This window comes from Chlorocebus sabaeus, chromosome X (assembly GCF_047675955.1).
Source record: "Chlorocebus sabaeus isolate Y175 chromosome X, mChlSab1.0.hap1, whole genome shotgun sequence".
NCBI lineage: Eukaryota > Metazoa > Chordata > Mammalia > Primates > Cercopithecidae > Chlorocebus > Chlorocebus sabaeus.
In genome coordinates this window covers 67,574,452-67,592,444 of record NC_132933.1, presented here as the reverse complement: position 1 = coordinate 67,592,444, position 17,993 = coordinate 67,574,452, and the positions used below count along the sequence as shown (strand labels likewise).

At 36.0% G+C, this 17,993-nt stretch overlaps 1 protein-coding gene across 1 annotated transcript in view; it reads right to left on the bottom strand.

The window, feature by feature from the left end:
- POF1B (POF1B actin binding protein) overlaps positions 1–17,993 on the bottom strand; it is a 102,155-nt gene that overhangs the window by 24,838 nt on the left and 59,324 nt on the right. Inside the window, exons 8-12 of the mRNA XM_007992193.3 lie at positions 15,531–15,558; positions 14,253–14,327; positions 2,121–2,213; positions 1,165–1,278; positions 182–334 (exon numbers count right to left, since the gene is read on the bottom strand). Of these exons, the coding sequence (XP_007990384.3) occupies positions 182–334; positions 1,165–1,278; positions 2,121–2,213; positions 14,253–14,327; positions 15,531–15,558 (463 nt within the window). The remainder of the gene's footprint in view (positions 1–181; positions 335–1,164; positions 1,279–2,120; positions 2,214–14,252; positions 14,328–15,530; positions 15,559–17,993) is intronic.

Sequence of the window (17,993 nt, the reverse complement as noted above, 5' to 3'; positions counted from 1 at the left end):
TCAGTCATTAAGATCTAACAGTATGTGAGGGAAAACAGTCCATATATTTTCTCAAGATTAATAAATATATATTTATATATATTAATATATATATAATATATATATATTTATTATTACCAGTGCTAGGATTACAAAGATGTAACTAAGGTAATACTGTATATTTAAAAGGAAGTTTTAATACCTGCATTCTAAGGTTTTGATTCTCTTGCTCTAAATTACGTTTACAATATTCCAGTTCTTTTAGTCTGTATTCCATGTCTGATAGTGTATGTCGAAGAGAGAGATTGTTTTCTTCCAGTGCCTGGCATTTTGAACTTGAGTCTTGAAGTCCTTGCTGTAAAGAAGACACAAGTACATAAGATAGATGCATTTTGTTTTTGGTGAGGGAGTGTTCTTTTTATTGATTCATTCAATTGAATCAAGTAAATATTTTCCTATGCCCAGTTTTCTTATACTCTTGGTCTTAGATGGTACTTGTAAGTCAGCCATGTAAGATATTATAGTGGTGCCTCTAGTCTCACTTGCCTATTTTGTGTGACAGGAAATCATGAGTAGATGAATTTATAATGTCTCAATTTAACAATCAGACTCTTGCTACTCTGTGACAATACTACCCTGCTTTCTAGTAGGCACAAAAACAACTATATGCCTGATTATTTATGTGACAACTAGTAACTGAGCAAGAATTTGGGACAGCCATAGGAGTAAAGGTCAGGAAGAGGGTAATCCTTAGAGACTACTTACAATTTCCTAGGAATTCTCTCTGCTCAGACATCCAGAGAACTCATCTAGGGTTTTTTCAGTCATATATTTATTGCACAAACATGTGTTAAGGTCTACAACAGCTTTTTTTCATTGACATGTTAGTAGATTAAATAAATGCATGAACCTAAATTTTTAGTATTTATACAATTCTGGTCACCCAACAAGACAAATAATTGTGTCCCATATGTGCTTTATATCTCAAATAGATAAGATTTTCTGTTTTTCTGAGAGGGCTTTCAGCCATTGGAAATACTCGAAGCCACTCAATCCTCATATGAACAAATTTTTCCATCATATTTTCATTCTGTCTTGATTATATCTCATAACTCCAGTGTGCCAGTAATTGTGCATATGAAAAGCTATCCATCTAGATTAACATCAACAAAAGCATCAATTTACCTTCTGCTGGTGATTATTTGCTCTCACTGATGCCAAGAGTTCTTCATACTCTTTTATTTGAGTTTCTTTGAATGATAAATCTTTCTCAAGTCTCATCTTGTCATTTTCCAGTGACTAGAAGCATAAATTATTTATTATGATTCAGAATTACAGAAACTTAACAGTCACATAATACAAAGACTTGTTTACCTTGGAAGATTTAAATAAGTACTTGTTTCATTTGTACTTGCTTAATAAAGCAGAATTCTTAAAAGTTAAGAAAATATGGGATAGGAAGTGATTGAAACTTCCAAAACCTTCACTGAAAGAGACATTTTGATGGACTAACTGTACATGAAATGAAGCAAAGCCTTCTGAAATATTTTAATGTTTTCCTTCAATCTACAAAGAGTTCTTGTTAATCCCAGCAAGTGGTAAATTTTTAAATTAGAGTCTAAATATGTTCATCATAACCCAGAAACAACAAAACTACTCCAAAGTCCTCAAGGCATTATTCAATGTGTGGAAAGTATTCTGAATGTATCTAGCGGATGGCACCAAGAACACCACTAAAATAGAAAATAGGAAAAATTAATTTTTTAGAGAAAAATGTTTTCAAGTTATATTTGAATGGAAATTCGGAGTATGCTTTATAATTATGAAAAACGGGGGATTTACCTTCAATGAGTCAGATTATTTTAATTCTGAAGATGACTCTCTGGCTTTAAGCATTAAATTGCCTTAGTGGTAAACTAAATGATAAGTGCACATCCAGCATTCTTTCATTTACATTTTGGATACCTCTTTTCTCCTCTCTCAATGCCAATTAACTGTTTGAAGAAAATAATTTAGCTTTGTCGGAGTAAGCATAATATTGTGCTATATTAAATTTTAAAAATGTATACTGGACATCTTTATTTCTGTATTAGGAAGCTAGGAACTAGAAAGGCTTTGGAAAAAATCAAAATAAATCTTACTGTCAAGTCATTTTGAAGATGTCCAAGCTCCTCCCGTATGTTGCTAAATGTGGACAGCACTAGTCGGAGTGACTTATCAGACATACCCCTCATCTGCAGGAAGAAAGGATTCATGGTTTAGTTTTATTAACATTTGAAAATAGGCAATATAAGTGAAAGTTATCTTTTTTTTTGTTCCTACTAGCAAACTTATTAATAATTTTACTTTGATATGGCAAATTAGAATAGTGATACAAGGCATTTTGTCAATAGTGTGTGTAAGTAATCCAAATAATATTTCTGAAGATAGCAATGTATTTATAGCAAATATTTATTATTTTTTCCATGATAAAGTATCATCTTTGTCACAAAGTAGAATCCTAGCAACAAAATTTAATTTTTACATTATTCTTTATTTAAAAGATTAGAAGAGATGAGACAGTCAATCATCAAATAATAAAATGAATCTCCCTAAGTGTATTGCCAACTGCTTGAATTTTGCCTGAGGTGAGAAGAATATAATTATAATTAAGTTTAACTTTAAAGCATAGAGCTATCTCAATTTTTTTTTTTTTTTTTTTTTTTTTTTTTTTTTTTTTTTTTTTTTTTTAACCAGAGTCTCACTCTGTCGCCTAGGCTGGAGTGTAGTGGCATGATCTCAGTCGACTGCAATCTCTGCCCCTTGAGTTCAAGTAATTCTTCCACCTCAGCTTCCCAAGTAGCTGGGACTACAGGTACACACCAAAACACTCGGTGAATTTTTGTATTTTGAGTAGAGAACGGGTTTCACTGTGTTGGCCAGGCTGGTCTCAAACTACTGACCTCAAGTGATCCACCAGCCTTGGCCTCCTAAAGTGCTGGGATTACAGGTGTGAGCCACTGCACCTGGCTTATCTCAAATTTTAAAAAGAGAGGACATTCTTTTACTAGATTATTCTTATTTTTTTAAAGAAAAATTGTTTAAAAAACAGACAACTTCAGCTTCTGGGAAGATGGAGTAGAAATACTTTCCACAACCAATCAGACATTGTTTAAGGCATAACTTTGTAACATTAGCCTCTGATTGGTCACTTTCTGCAACCAATCCGACTGATAACGGGCCAGTACTTCATTTACATAGAGTGTACACCAAGTTGCCAGTGGGAAACCTCTAGAGGGCATTTAAATCACATAAAATTCTGTAACTGCGCTCTTGAGCCAATTGCTCAGCCCACTCCCACCCTGTGGAGTGTGCTTTCGTTTTCGATAAATCTCTGCTTTTGTTGCTTCATAAAAAAAAGAAAGAAAAAAATTACTTTTCCCTAGCCTTCCTGTTAAGTACAACTAAAAACCTTGGACATTATATATAAAATAAATATAAAAAGACTCAAATTGGTGACAGGAGAAATGATTCGTTAGGAATCTTGGGACCTGAGAAATGACACAGCAGTGAGTTCCTGGATTTTCTTTTTGCTTCATATATTATTAGATCAGTGTTGGGGAAGCTGGTAATCTAGTTACATCAATGGACAACAAAAGTCCTGAAAAGAGAATTCTCTCTCTAGCCAAAGGACCATGAAAGGGTCAGCCTAGCAGGACAGAAAACTTTTAGATAGTAACCACTCTATCTTAGCCAAACACCACAGAAGAAACTGCAACTCTACTTCCACACAGACAATCGACGGCAAAGAAGAGAGCTTAGACTGCACCCTTGTCAGGCTCTAGGGAGGTACACAACACCATTCACTGGGATGGTGTCAGAAAAGGCAGAGTGAAGAGATGGTGCTTTCATTCCTACTGGCCAAAAATGAAATTCCATGCACTGTGATGTCAGTTGAGGCTGTGAAGGGAGCTTGGACTTTCACCCTATTGCATCAAGAGAAGCTGAGTGAGGGAACCTCCACTTCCACCACCAGCTGGCAACAATAGGTAGTGCACACACTTTCTCTGATATTTGAATATTTGAATAAGACTCAGAGAACCACAACATAAAAATGGCCAGGTCTCCTATCCAAGTACTAGCCAGGCTCAATCCTGCTTAGCTTCTGAGATCAAACAAGATCAGGCATGTTCAGGGTCAATTGAAAATCACTCATAATTCCAAGAACAACAAATAACTCAATAAGAAAAAACACTTAATTGATGACAACATCAAGATAATAGAAATGTTAGACTTATCTGATAAAGTGTGTAAAACAATCATCATAAATACTTCAACAAGAAGTTGCAAAGAGACTGTAAAAATACATTGTCTCAACAACAAAATAATAAGTCTCAGCAAATAAATAGAAGACATAAAGAATACCTAAATGGAAATTTTAGAACTGAAAAGGACAATAACAAGACAAAGAAACAAAAACCAAACCAAAACAACAAAACTCTCAAGAGGTAGGCTAAAAAGTAGAATAGAGAGAACTCAGGAAAGAATTAGTGAACTTAAAGATAGAATAAAATAAAGTATATAATCTGAATATCAGAAACAAATAGATTAGAAAAAATTAAACAGAGCCTAAGGGCCTGTGGGTGTATACCACATATCTAGTTTTCATGTTCAGAGTTCTGGAAGGAAAGGAGAAAGAGGATGGAGCTGAAAAAATGTTCAAAAAATTATGACTGAGAAGTTTTCCAAATTAGTAAAACCTGGTAACATACATATTCAAGAAGCTGAGCATATCCCAAACAGGATAAACCCAAAGAAATCCATTATCAGGCAAATCAGAGTCAAACTTCTTTAAACTAAAGACTAAAAATTTTCAAAGCAGCAAGAAAAACATTAATTATTGGAAATAACAATTCAAATGACAACAGATTTCTCATTACAAATCATGAAACCCAGAAGGAACTAGCATATTATTTTTTAAGTACTGAAAGAAAATAATTGTCAACTGTAAATTCTATATGCAGTGAAATTATCCTTTAGGAATGGAGGGAAAATCACATTTTCGGATGAGGGAAAATGAAAATAATTTGTCACTAGCAGACCTACCCTTAAAGAATAGCTAAAAGAAGTTGTCTAAAGAAAAGAAAAGGATAAAAGAAAGAATTTGGAACATTAAGAAGGAAGATATAGCATGGCAAGCAAAAATATGGTAAATACAATAGGTTTTCCTTCTTTTCTAGAGTTTTCTTTTTTTTATTATACTTTAAGTTCTGGGATACATGTGCAGAATGTGCAGGTTTCTTACATAGGTATGCATGTGCTATGGTGGTTTACTGCACCCATCAAACTGTCGTCTACATTAGGTGTTTCTTCTAATGCTATCCCTCCCCTAACCCCTCACCCCATGACAGGCCCTGGTGTGTGATGTTCCCATGTGTTCTCACTGTTCAACTCCCACTTATGAGTGAGAACATGAGGTGTTTGGTTTTCTGTTTCTGTGTCAGTTTGCTGCAAATGATGGTTTCCAGCCTCATCCATGTCCCTGCAAAGGACATGAACTCATCCTTTTTTATGGCTGCATAGTATTCCATGGTACATATGTCCCACATTTTCTTTATGTAGTCTATCATTGATGGGCAATTTGGGTTGGTTCCAAGTCTTTGCTATTGTGAATAGTGCTGCAATAAACATACATGTGCATGTGTCTTTATAGTAGAATGATTTATAATCTTTGGGTATATACCCAGTAATGGGATTGCTGAGTCAAATGGTATTTTTAGTTCTAGATCCTTGAGGAAGCGCCACACTGGTTAAACTAACTCACACTCCAACCAACAGTCTAAAAGTGTTCCTATTTCTCCACATGCTCTCAAGCATTTGTTTTTTCCTGACTTTTTGATGATCGCCATTCTAACTGACATGAGATGGTATCTCATTGTGGTTCTGATTTGCATTGCTCTAATGACCAATGATAATGAGCATTTTTTCCTATATTTGTTGGCTGCATTAATGTCTTATTTTGAGAAATGTCTGTTCATATCATTTGGCCACTTTTTGATGGGGTTGTTTTTGTTTTGTAAATTTGTTTAAGTTATTTGTAGATTCTGGGTATTAGTCCTTTGTCATATGAATAGATTGCAAAAATTTTCTCCCATTCTGTAGGGTGCCTGTTGACTCTGATGATAGTTTCTTTTGCTGTGCAGAAGCTCTTTAGTTCAATTAGATCCCATTTGTCAATTTTTGTTTTTGTTGCCATTGCTGTTGGTGTTTTAGTCATGAATTCTTTCCCATGCCTATGTCCTGAATGGTATTGCCTAGGTTTTCTTCTAGAGTTTTATGGTTTTAGGTCTTACATATAAGTCTTTAATCCATTTTGAGTTAATTTTTGTATAAGATTTAAGGAAGGGGTCCAGTTTCAGTTTTCAGCATATGGCTAGCCAGTTTTCCCAGCATTATTTATTAAATAGGGAATCCTTTTCCCATTGCTTGTTTTTGTACAGTTTGTCAAAGATCCAGTGGTTGTAAATGTGTGGCATTATTTCTGAGGCCTCTGTTCTGTTCCATTGGTCTATCTCTCTGTTTTGGTACTGGTACTATGCTGTTTTAGTTACTGTAACCTTGTAGTATAGTTTGAAGTCAGGTAGCATGATGCCTCCAAGCTTTGTTCTTTTTGCTTAGGATTTTCTTGGATATATGGGCTCTTTTTTTGGTTTCATATGTAATTTAAAGTATTTTTTCTAATTCTGTGAAGAAATTCAGTGGTAGCTTGATAGGGTTAACACTGAATCTATAAATTACTTTAACTAATATGACCATTTTCAAGATATTGATTCTTCCTATACAAAAGAATGGAATGTTTTTCCATTTGTTTGTGTCCTCTCTTATTTCCTTGAGCAGTGGTTTGTAGCTCTCCTGGAAGAGGTCCTTCACATCCCTTATAAGTTGTATTCCTAGGTATTTTATTCTCTTTGTAGCAATTGTGAATGTGAGTTCACTCATGATTTGGCTCTCTGTTTGTCTATTATTAGTGTATAGGAATGTCTGTGATTTTTGCACATTGATTTTGTATCTTGAGACTTTGCTGAAGTTGCTTATCACCTTAAGGAGATTTTGGGTTGAGACAATGGGTTTTCTAAATATACAATCATGTCAGCTGCAAACAGAGGCAATTTGACTTCCTCTCTTGCTATTTGAATACCCTTTATTTCTTTCACTTGCTTGGTTGTCCTGGCCAGAACTTCCAATACTGTGTTGAATAGGAGTAGTGAAAGAGGGCATCCCTGTCTTGTGCCAGTTTTCAAAGAGAATGCTTCCAGCTTTTGCCCATTCAGTATGATATTGGCTGTGGGTTTGTCGTAAATGGTTCTTATTATTTTGAGATATGTTCCATCAATACCTAGTTTATTGAGAGTTTTTAGCATGAAGGGGTGTTGAATTTTATCAAAGGCCTTTTCTGCCTCTATTGAGATAATCATGTGATTTTTGTCATTGGTTCTGTTTATGTAATGGATTATGTTTATTGATTTGCATATGTTGAATCAGCCTTGCATTCTGGTGATGAAGCTGACTTGATCTTGGTGGATAAGCTTTTTGATATGCTGCTGAATTCAGTTTGCCTGTATTTTATTGAGGATATTTGCATTGATGTTCATAAGGGATATTGGCCTGAAATTTCCTTTTTTTGTTCTGTCTCTACCAGGTTTTGGTATCAGGATGATGCTGGCCTCATAAAATGAGTTAGGGAGGAGTCTCTCTTTTACTATTGTTTGGAATAGTTTCAGAAGGAATATTACCAGCTCCTCTTTGTCCCTCTGGTAGAATTTGGCTGTGAATCTGTCTGGTCCTGGGCTTTCTGTTTTATCTTTCTTTGTTTTTTGTTTGTTTGTTTGTTTGTTTTTGTTTTTGTTTTTTGTTTTTGGATGGTAGGCTATTAATTACTGCCTCAATTTCAGAACTTGTTATTGGTCTATTCAGGGATTCAACTTCTTCCTGGTTTAGCCTTGGGAGGGTGTATGTTTCTAGGAATTTTTCCATTTCTTCTAGTTTTTCTGGTCTATTTGCTTAGATGTGTTTATAGTATTCTCTGATGGTAGTTTGTATTTCTGTGGGATCAGTGGTGATATCCCCTTTATGATTTTTTATTGTGTCTATTTTTCTCTCTTTTCTTCTTTATTAGTCTGGCTAGTGGTCTATCTATTTTGTTAATATTTTCAAAAAAACCAGCTCCTGGATTCATTGATTTTTTTGAAGAGTATTTCCTGTCTGTACCTCCCTCAGTTCTGCTCTGATTTTAGTTATTTCTTGTCTTCTGCTAGATTTTGAATTTGTTTGCTCTTGCTTCTCTAGTTCTTTTAATTGTGATGTTAGGATGTTGATTTTAGATCTTTTCCACTTTCTCCTGTGGGCATTTAGTGCTATAAATTTCCCTCTAAACACTGCTTTAGCTCTGTCTCAGAGATTCTGGTATGTTGTGTCTTTGTTCTCATTGATTTCAAAGAACTTGTTTATTTCTACCTTGATTTCGTTATTTACCCGGTAGTCATTCAGGAGTAGATAGTTCAGTATCCATGTAGTTTTGCGGTTTTGAGTGAGTTTATTAATCCCGAGTTCTAATTTGATTGCACTGTGGTCAGAGAGACTGTTTCTTATGATTTTTGTTGCTTTATATTTGCTGAGAAGTGTTTTACTTCCAATCGTGTGGTAGATTTTAGAATAAGTGTGATGTAGTGCTGAGAATAATGTACATTCTGTTGATTTGGGGTGGAGAATTCTGTAGATGTCTATTAGGTCTACTTGGCCTAGGGCAGAGTTCAAGTCCTGAATATCCTTTTGAATTTTATGTCACATTGATCTGTCTAATATTAATAGTAGGCTGTTAAAGTCTCCGACTATTATTGTATGGGAGTCTAAGTCTCTTTGTAGGTCTCTAAGAACTTACTTTATGAATCTGGGTGCTCCTGTATTGGGTGCATATATATTTAGGATAGGTAGCTCTTCTTGTTGCATCAATCCCTTTACCGTTATGTAATGCCCTTCTCTGTCTTTTTTTAATCTTAATTGGTTTAAAATCTGTTTTATCACAGACTAGGATTGCAATCCCTGCTTTTTTTTTCTTTCCATTTGCTTGGTAAATCTTCCTCCATCCCTTTATTTTGAACCTATGTGTGTCTTTGCATGTGAGATGGTCTCCTGAATACAGCACACTGATGGGTCTTCACTCTTTATCCAGTTTGCCAGTCTGTGCCTTTTAACTGGGGCATTTAGCCCTTTTACATTTAAGGTTAACATAGTTATGTGTGAATTTGATCCTGTCATTATGATGCCAGCTGGTTACTTTGCCTGTTAGTTGATGCAGTTTCTTCATAGTGTCGATGGTCTTTACAATTTTTTATATTTTGGTAGTGGCTGGAATTGGTTTTTCCTTTCCATATTTAGTGCTTCCTCCAGGAGCTCTTGTAAGGCAGGCCTGGTTGTGACAAAATCTCTCAGTATTTGCTTGTTTGTAAAGGATTTTATTTCTCCTTTGCTTGTGAAGTTTAGTTTGGCTGGATATGAAATTCTGGGTTGAAAATTCTTTTCTTTAAGAATGTTGAATATTGGCCCCTACTCTCTTCTGCCTTGTAGGGATTTTGCAGAGAGATCCACTATTAGTCTGATGGGCTTCCCTTTGTGGGTAACCCGACCTTTCTCTCTGGCTGCCCTTGACATTTTTTCCTTCATTTCAACCTTGGTGAATCTAACGATTATTTGTCTTGGGTTTGCTCTTCTCAAGGAGTATCTTTTTGGTGTTCTCTGTGTTTCCTGAATTTGAATGTTGGCTGGTCTTGCTAGGTTCGGGAAGTTCTCCTGGATAATATCCTGAAGAGTGCTTTCCAACTTGGTTCAATGCTCCCCATCACTTTCAGGTGTACCAATCAAATGTAGATTTGATCTTTTCACATAGTCCCATATTTCTTGGAGGCTTTGTTCATTCTTTTTCATTGTTTTTTCTCTAATCTTGTCTTCTTGCTTTATTTGGATAAATTGATCTTCAATCTGGGATATCCTTTATTCTGCTTGATCAATTTGGCTATTGATACTTGTGTATGCTTCACGAAGTTCTCGTGCTGTGTTTTTCAGCTCCTTCACGTCATTTATGTTCTTCTCTAAACTGGTTATTCTAGTTAGCAATTCCTCTCACCTTTTTTCAAGGTTCTTAGCTTCCTTGCATTGGGTTAGAACATGCTCCTTTAGCTCAGAGGAATTTGTTACTACCCACCTTCTGAAGCCTACTTCTGTCAATTCGTCAAACTCATTCCCCATCCAGTTTTGTTCACCTTCCTGGCAAGGAGTTGAGATCCTTTGGAGGAGAAGAGTCATTCTGGTTTTTGGAATTTTCAGCCTTTTTCCACTGTTTTTTCCTCATCTGCATGCATTTATCTACCTTTGGCCTTTGATGTCAGTGACCTTCGGAAGTGGTTTGTGTGTGGACATCCTTTCTGTTGATGTTCATGCTATTCCTTTCTTTTTGTTAGTTTTCCTTCTAATAGGCCCCTCTGCTGCACGTCTGCTGGAGTTTCCTGGAGGTCCACTCCAGACCCTGTTTGCCTGGGTATCACCAGCAGAGGCTGCAGAACAGCAAAGATTGCTGCCTGTTCCTTCCTCTGGAAGCTTCATCCCAGAAGGGTACCCACACAATGCCAGCTGGAGCTCTCCTGTTTGAGGTGACCATAGACCCCTGCTGGGAGATATCTCCTAGTCAGGGGGCTCAGGCGTCAGAACCAGTTGAGGAGGCAGTCTGTCCCTTAGCAGAGCTAGATCACTGTGCTGGGAGATCTGCTGCTCTCTTCAGAGCCATCAGGCAGGAACGTTTAAGTATGCTGATGCTGCACCCACAGCTGCCCCTTCCCTCAGGTGCTCTGTCCCAGGGACATGAGACTTTTATCTGTAAGCCGCTGACTGGGGCTACTGCCTTTCTTTCAGAGATGACCTGCCCAGAGAGGAGGAATCTAGAGAGGCAGTCTGGCTACAGAGGCTTTGCTGAGCTGTGATGGGGTCCACCCAGTTTGAACTTCCTGGCAACTTTGTTTGTTTACACTGGGAGGGGAAAACCTCCTACTCAAGCCTTAGTAATGGTGGATGCCTCTCCCTCGCACCAAGCTTGAGTGTCCCAGGTTGCCTTCAGACTGCTCTGCTGGCAGCAAGAATTTCAAGCCAGTGGATCTTAGCATGCTGGGCTCCATGGGGGTGGGATCCACTGAGCTAGACCACCTGGCTCCCTGGCTTCAGCCCCCTTTCCCCTTTCTGGGGGAGTGAAGGGTTCTGTCTCACTGGTGTTCCAGGTGCCACTAGGTTATGAAAAAAAAAAAATCTCCTGCAGCTAGCTCAGTGTCTGCCCAAATGGCCACCCAGTTTTGTGCTTGAAACCCAGGGCCCTGATGGTGTAGGCACCCGAGGTTATCTCCCGGTTTATGGGTTTTGAAGACCATGGGAAATGTATTGTATCTGGGCCAGAGTGCAGAGTTCCTCATGGCACAGTCCCTCACTGCTTCCCTTGGCTAGGGAAAGGAGTTCCCCAACCCCTTGCACTTCCCGGGTGAGGTGACACCCCACTCTGCTTCTGCTTGCCCTCTGCGGGCTGCACCCACTGTCTAACCAGTCCCAATGAAATGAGCTGGGTACCTTAGTTCAAAATGCAGAAATGATTTGTCTTCTGCATTGATCTCTCTGGGAGGTGCAGACCCGAGCTGTTCCTATTCAGCCATCTTGCCCTGGAAACTTTTCTAGAATTTTCTAAATTATGTTAAGTGGTTGAAGCAAAATTTTGTAACACTGTCTAATGTAGTTCTCAATGTATGTAGAGAGAATATTTAAGACAATTATAAATGCAGATAATAAAGATATGTAAAGGAAGTAAAATTTTATACACTTCACTGAAACTGGTGAAATATCAACACCAGTACACTGGGCTAAGTGTTTAAATGGTTTAAAATAATATACAATGTAATACTTAGAGCAGCCACTAAAAAGCCATAGTAAGAGATACAAGCAAGGGTACTAGAGACAAATTAAAGTGGAATTCTAAAACATGTTCAAGTAATCCATGGGAAAGCAGGACAAAGAAAACAGGGAAACAAAAATTAGAGACAACAAACAGGAAACAAAACAAAATGACTGATCTAGCCCTAACATAACAATAATTGCAACTTATCTAAATATACAAAATAAATAAACGACAGAGATTGACTGAGAGGATAAAGAAAAAAAATCCCACTCCCGTATCTATAAGATACTCCCTTTAAATAAAATGAAAATTTTGCATATATATATGTATATATATGATAGTAAAAGGTTGGACAATAATCAAACCACACAAACATTAATCAAAAGAAAGTTAAAGCCATGCTAAAAGGGAAATTGTAGCACTAAATGCTTATATTAGAAAACAAGAGAGGTTCCAAATCAATAACCTAAGTTCCTATGTCAAGCACTTAGACAAATAAGAGCAAAATATACCAAAAGCAAGCAAAGATAGGGAGTAATACAGGTAAGAATAGAAACTTATCATTTTTGTGGTGAGACCATTAAAATTCATTCTTTTAAAACAGAAATCAATGAAACTGAAAACAGAAAAACAATAGCGAAGACTAAGGAAACTAAAATCTGCTTATTTGAAAAAGTCAATAAAATTGATAAGCCTCTGACAAGATTGACAAAGAAGAAAAACAGAAGACACTAATTATTAATATCAGGAATTAAATAGAGAATAGCAGTACAGCCATCAAAGGGATAAAATACTATAAACAACATGAACAACTATACATGCACAGATTTGACAACTTAGATGGAATGAACTACTTCTTTGATAAACACAAGATACCATAACTCACCCAATATAAAATAAATCATTTGAAGAGCCCTGTAACTATTAAGGAATTGAATTTAGTTTTTTTATTCCCCTAAACCAAATCTCCAGGCCCAGATATTTTCACTGGATAATTCTATCAAATGTTAAAAAGGAATTAGCAACAAATATTCAGAATCTTCTAGAAAATAGAAATGGAAGAAACATTTCCTAACTCATTTTATGAAACTTGTATTACCCTGATATCAAAACCAAAGAGAGTACCGAAAAAAAGAAAGAAAAGAAAACTACAAACCTACAAACCAATGTGTCTCATGAACTTAGATGCAAAGATCCTCAGAAAGAGTTTTCAAAAAAAAAAATAGACCTGGAATGCACGTTGGATGGACATCCCACCACCAGAGATAATATCAAGAATGGCTCCCAGATTCAGGTTTTGAGGAGCATATGTGTTCCTCAAACCACCATCTATAATACAGACTGTTTGTCACTGAAAACAATATTTCATTTAATTTTCATAAACATTATACCAGGTTCAATACTTTGGTGATCAACAAAGACCTGAGACCAAATATCAAACTTAGAAATTGGCATCACCAGACAAAACTAGATTATCTTTAGGTTCATTTGTTGGAAAAACATGTACTCTTCTTTTTAGTCATATTTTCTTAGCATCTATTCTATCTTTTTTTTTTTTTTTTTTAGATGGAATCTTGCTTTGTTGCCCAGGCTGCAGTACAGTGGTGCGATCTCAGCTCACTGCAATCTCCACCTCCTGTATTCAAGCGATTCTTCTGCTTCAGCCTCCCAAGTAGCTGGGATTACAGGCATGCGCCAACATGCCCGGCTTATTTTTGTATTTTTAGTAGAGAGACGGGGTTTTACCATGCTGACCAGGCTGGTCTCAAACTCCTGACATCAAGGGATCCGCCCACCTCAGCCTCCCAAAGTGCTGGGATTACAGGCGTGAGCCACCGCGCCCAGTCCTTATTATCTGTCTTGATCTGTGGTCTCTCCCTTCCTCATGGGGAATTTACTGTTCCAGTGGTCTCTAGTCTTCCACAATTCTGGAAAAGTAAGGAATTGGCCTTTCCATTTCTCCTTGCCAATGATGAGATAGGGTGTGTGTGGTAGGAAAGAGGGTGGAATGGAGAAGAGGAAGGCAAAAACTATGAGATAGAGTCAGATTGTACTAAAGTGCTGAGGGGTAAATAAGGGCATTCTATAGAAGGGAATAATATTTCCAGAATGTGTTCCCAGATGCTAGTCATTCAATATACTTTTTGGTGATCTCACTAAACTGAAATATAACCCTAGTCTAATCAAAGAATCATCAACTCTTAGGAAAGAGGATTTTAATTTGGGACTTTCTGTTCTTAATCAAGGGAAGCAACCTAGAAAGCTGTTTGTTAGTGTTGATTTCACACATCCACACTTGACCCCATCTCACCTGCAGAATGTAGCGAATTTGCTGTTTTGTAAACTCTGATAATCCTTTAGGAATCAATGATTCAATGTCTTCCGACTGTAAGAAAAAAAGGCTTATCCATGGAACAGATACATGTCAATCTTAAGAAAAGCAATCCACAGACTTTTGTGTAATGGGACATATTTTAGGAATATTAAAAGATTAATTCACTTTTTGAGAAACAGTTTCTATGAGTTTAATTTCTAGCCTTATCAGTTCTTATTTTAAAAAAATCAATTATATTACAAATAGTATAAAAATAATCCTGAATTCCACGCATTCGAGGGAAAACCTTTGGGCAACCAATGAGAAGTTCCATTTCTATTTTTAAAAAGATGAAATTAAAACAAAAGCAAAATGGTCTATTAAATACCTTTATACACTTTATTCATTGTATATTTTTAAAAACTGGAAATTTTTTTGGGTGATAGATATGACATTCTAGAAGTTCATTTTTGAAATAATGAAAACTTTGGGAAATAAAAATTAAGGGTGTTACAGGTTTTACTGAGAATTTACATAGAGCTGTGGTGACTTTTGAAAGATTGTGATGTTGCCACCACAACACTGAAACAGCTTCAACTAATTTTAAGTGAGGAGCTGAAGGGAAGTATTTCTTAAAGGTAATTTAGGAATTACTGAATAATTGTAATGAATGCAGTATACCAGTACACTGGAAAAAACGATTAAAATCACAAAAGAGGGAACTGTGCTTTTTATTGCATTGAAATAGGTTTTTCTCTTTTTGATTATTCTATTAAAAGCAATTATTAAGATAATATGCATATGTACTAGATTAATACTTGAAAATATTTTTACTTTAAGTTGCTGACTGGCATGGCACATACAAGGTTTTGAAGCATATTAAAACTAAATTTGCTATTTAATTAATCATATAGATTTCAGTTTTCTAAAGCAGAGAATATGTGGTCAGTGAAATAAGTCTTGTACCCCATAAATAAATGCACCTACTATGTACACACAGAAATGAAAAATAGAACATTTCAAATAAATATTGCAATAAGCATAGACAAATCACAAAGTGACAGTTGATAAAACTTTTTTGTGAATGATTAGTAGTTTTATAGTTATTATAAATATGTAGTGTTTATATAATTTTAAAGGCAAAATGGCCACAAATTTTTTCACTTACCTGCATTTTCAGTCTAGTAAAGGTACTTAACTAAAAGAATATTATTATTGCAGATATCAGAATCTCTTATTACACTATATTCGATTTTCAACTATTTTTGCACTTACCTCATCTGTAGACTCAAAGTCTTGTTTGCTGCAAGAACAAAAAAAAAGATAGACAACTTTAGGAAAGTATATTCACTGATCATATATAAATGCTAGTTTTCTATTAATTGTATCTTGCTTTTTGAAATATAAGAGGACTTATTCAATTTATAAGCACAAGTGAAAATGTTAAAACTAAAATGGCACTTTTACTTAGTTTGACTAAAATATTTTTTCTGGAATTAGCAGATCTATTAAAAATGAACATCTGAATAACAAAATACTAAAATATACAGAAGTGGTTAGTACCATCCGTTAGCACCAGTTTAATTGTGGCTAGATTAGAAGTCCCCTGTGCTTGGCAATAAATGCTACTTGGGTGAAGAAATAACAAAAATGGCTTTTCTCTCTCTATTTCCACTTTCATTTTCTCCTTCTTGTATCTTTCAGTGCTGATTCCATCTTCTCTCCACAGTGTTTTCAAGTTCTTCATACCCTATTTAATAAAATCAAAGCTTGCAAGAAAAGCCTGAATAACTCATTTAATCTATACTAGAGTATATTTGGCAATGACTGGCTTGAAGGATATTTGAATATTTACATAGGGACAAAGCATTAAGCAAAATGATCAAAATTCTAGTGGGGTAATAGAATTTCCAGCATCATAATGAGGATTTGGTCACAGGGCTTGAAAGACCCTTTGTGGAGCCATGATAGGTAGGAAAATGCTGAAGAAGATTTGTTTCTGGTTATACCAGACTGGCACTTGCTCCTTTGGGAATGTTGAAAACTGGAAAGGATACATTGATAGTGTTGTCTGGGGCAAGACACAGGCCTTCATTTTTGCCAACTTGTTCCCACTCCTCTTGATGGAAGAATTAGGCCCAAAATATATATGATAAACATACTTCTCAAACAAATGAACAGAAAACAGTAAACATGGGTTCTGACAGCAAGGCATAATTTTTTTTTATTTTAAAATAATTAACTTGACTTTATTGCCTAATAGAATTTTATCATGAAAAACATTTCAAGATTGATTTGTGTCTTCTTTTTTTTAACTTTTATATTAAGTTGAGGGGTACATGTACAGGTTTGTTATATAGGTAAATTGCATTTTGTGGTGATTTGGTGTACAAATGATTTCATCGCTGAGGTAATAAGCACAGTACCCAATAGGTAGTTTTTTGATCCTCATCCTCCTCCCACCCTCCACCCTCAAGTAGGTCTGTTGTTCCCTTCTTTGTGTCTGTATGTACTCAATGTTTAGCTCCCACTTATAAGTAAGAACATGCAGTATTTGGCTTTCTGTTTCTGCATTAGTTTGCTAAGAATAACAGCCTCCAGCTCCGTCCATGTCCCTGCAAAGAACATGATCTCATTCTTTTATATGGCTATATACTATTCCATGGTATAGATGAACCACATTTCCATTATCCAGTCTAAATACCATCAGTGGGCATTTAGGTTGATTCCACGTCATTGTTATTGTGAATAGTGCTGTGATGAACATAGATGTGCAAATGTCTGTATGGTAGAACGATTTATATTCCTTTGCGTATTGTTGAAAACAGTTTGGCAATTAGTCCAAGAACTTAAAACAGAATCAGCATTTGATTCAAAGAATTTCTGGGTCAAATGGTGATTCTGTTTTAAGTTGTTGGACAAATTGCCAAACTGCTTTTCACAATGGCTGAACTAGTTTAGATTCCCACCAGCAGTGCATATGCATTACCTTTTCTCCACAACCATACCAGAATCTGTCATTTTTTGACTTTTTAATAACAACCATTCTGACTGGTGTGAGAAGGTATTTCATTGTGGTTTTGATTTGCATTTTTCTAATGTTCAGTGATGTTGAGGATTTTTTCATGTGCTTGTCAGCTACATGTATGTCTTCTTTTGAAAAGTGTCTGTTCATGTCATTTGCCCACTTTTTAATGAGGTTGTTTTTGGCTTGTAAGTTGTCAAAAAGAAGTGTGACAATTTTTCAAAGACCTAAAGACAGAGATACCATTCTACCCAGCAATCCCATAACTGTGCATATACACAAAAGAATATAAATAATTCTACTGTAAAGACACATGCTTGTGTAAGTTCATTGCAGCACTATTCACAATAGCAAAGACGTGGAATCAACCTAAATGCCATCAGTGATAGACTGGATAAAGAAAATGTGGTACATATACACCATGGAATACTACGTACCCATAAAAAACAACAAGATCATGCCCTTTGCAGGGACATGGATGGAGCTGGAGGCCATTATTCTTAGCAAACTAACACAGGAACAGAAAACCAAATACTGCATGTTCTCTCTTATAAGTGGGAGCTAAATGATGAGAACACATGGACACGTAGAGGGGGAACAACACATACTGGGGCCTATTAAAAGGTGGAGGGTGGGAGGAGGAAGAGGATCAGGAAAAATAACTAATGGGTACTAGGCTTAATACATGTGTGATGAAATAATCTGTACAACAA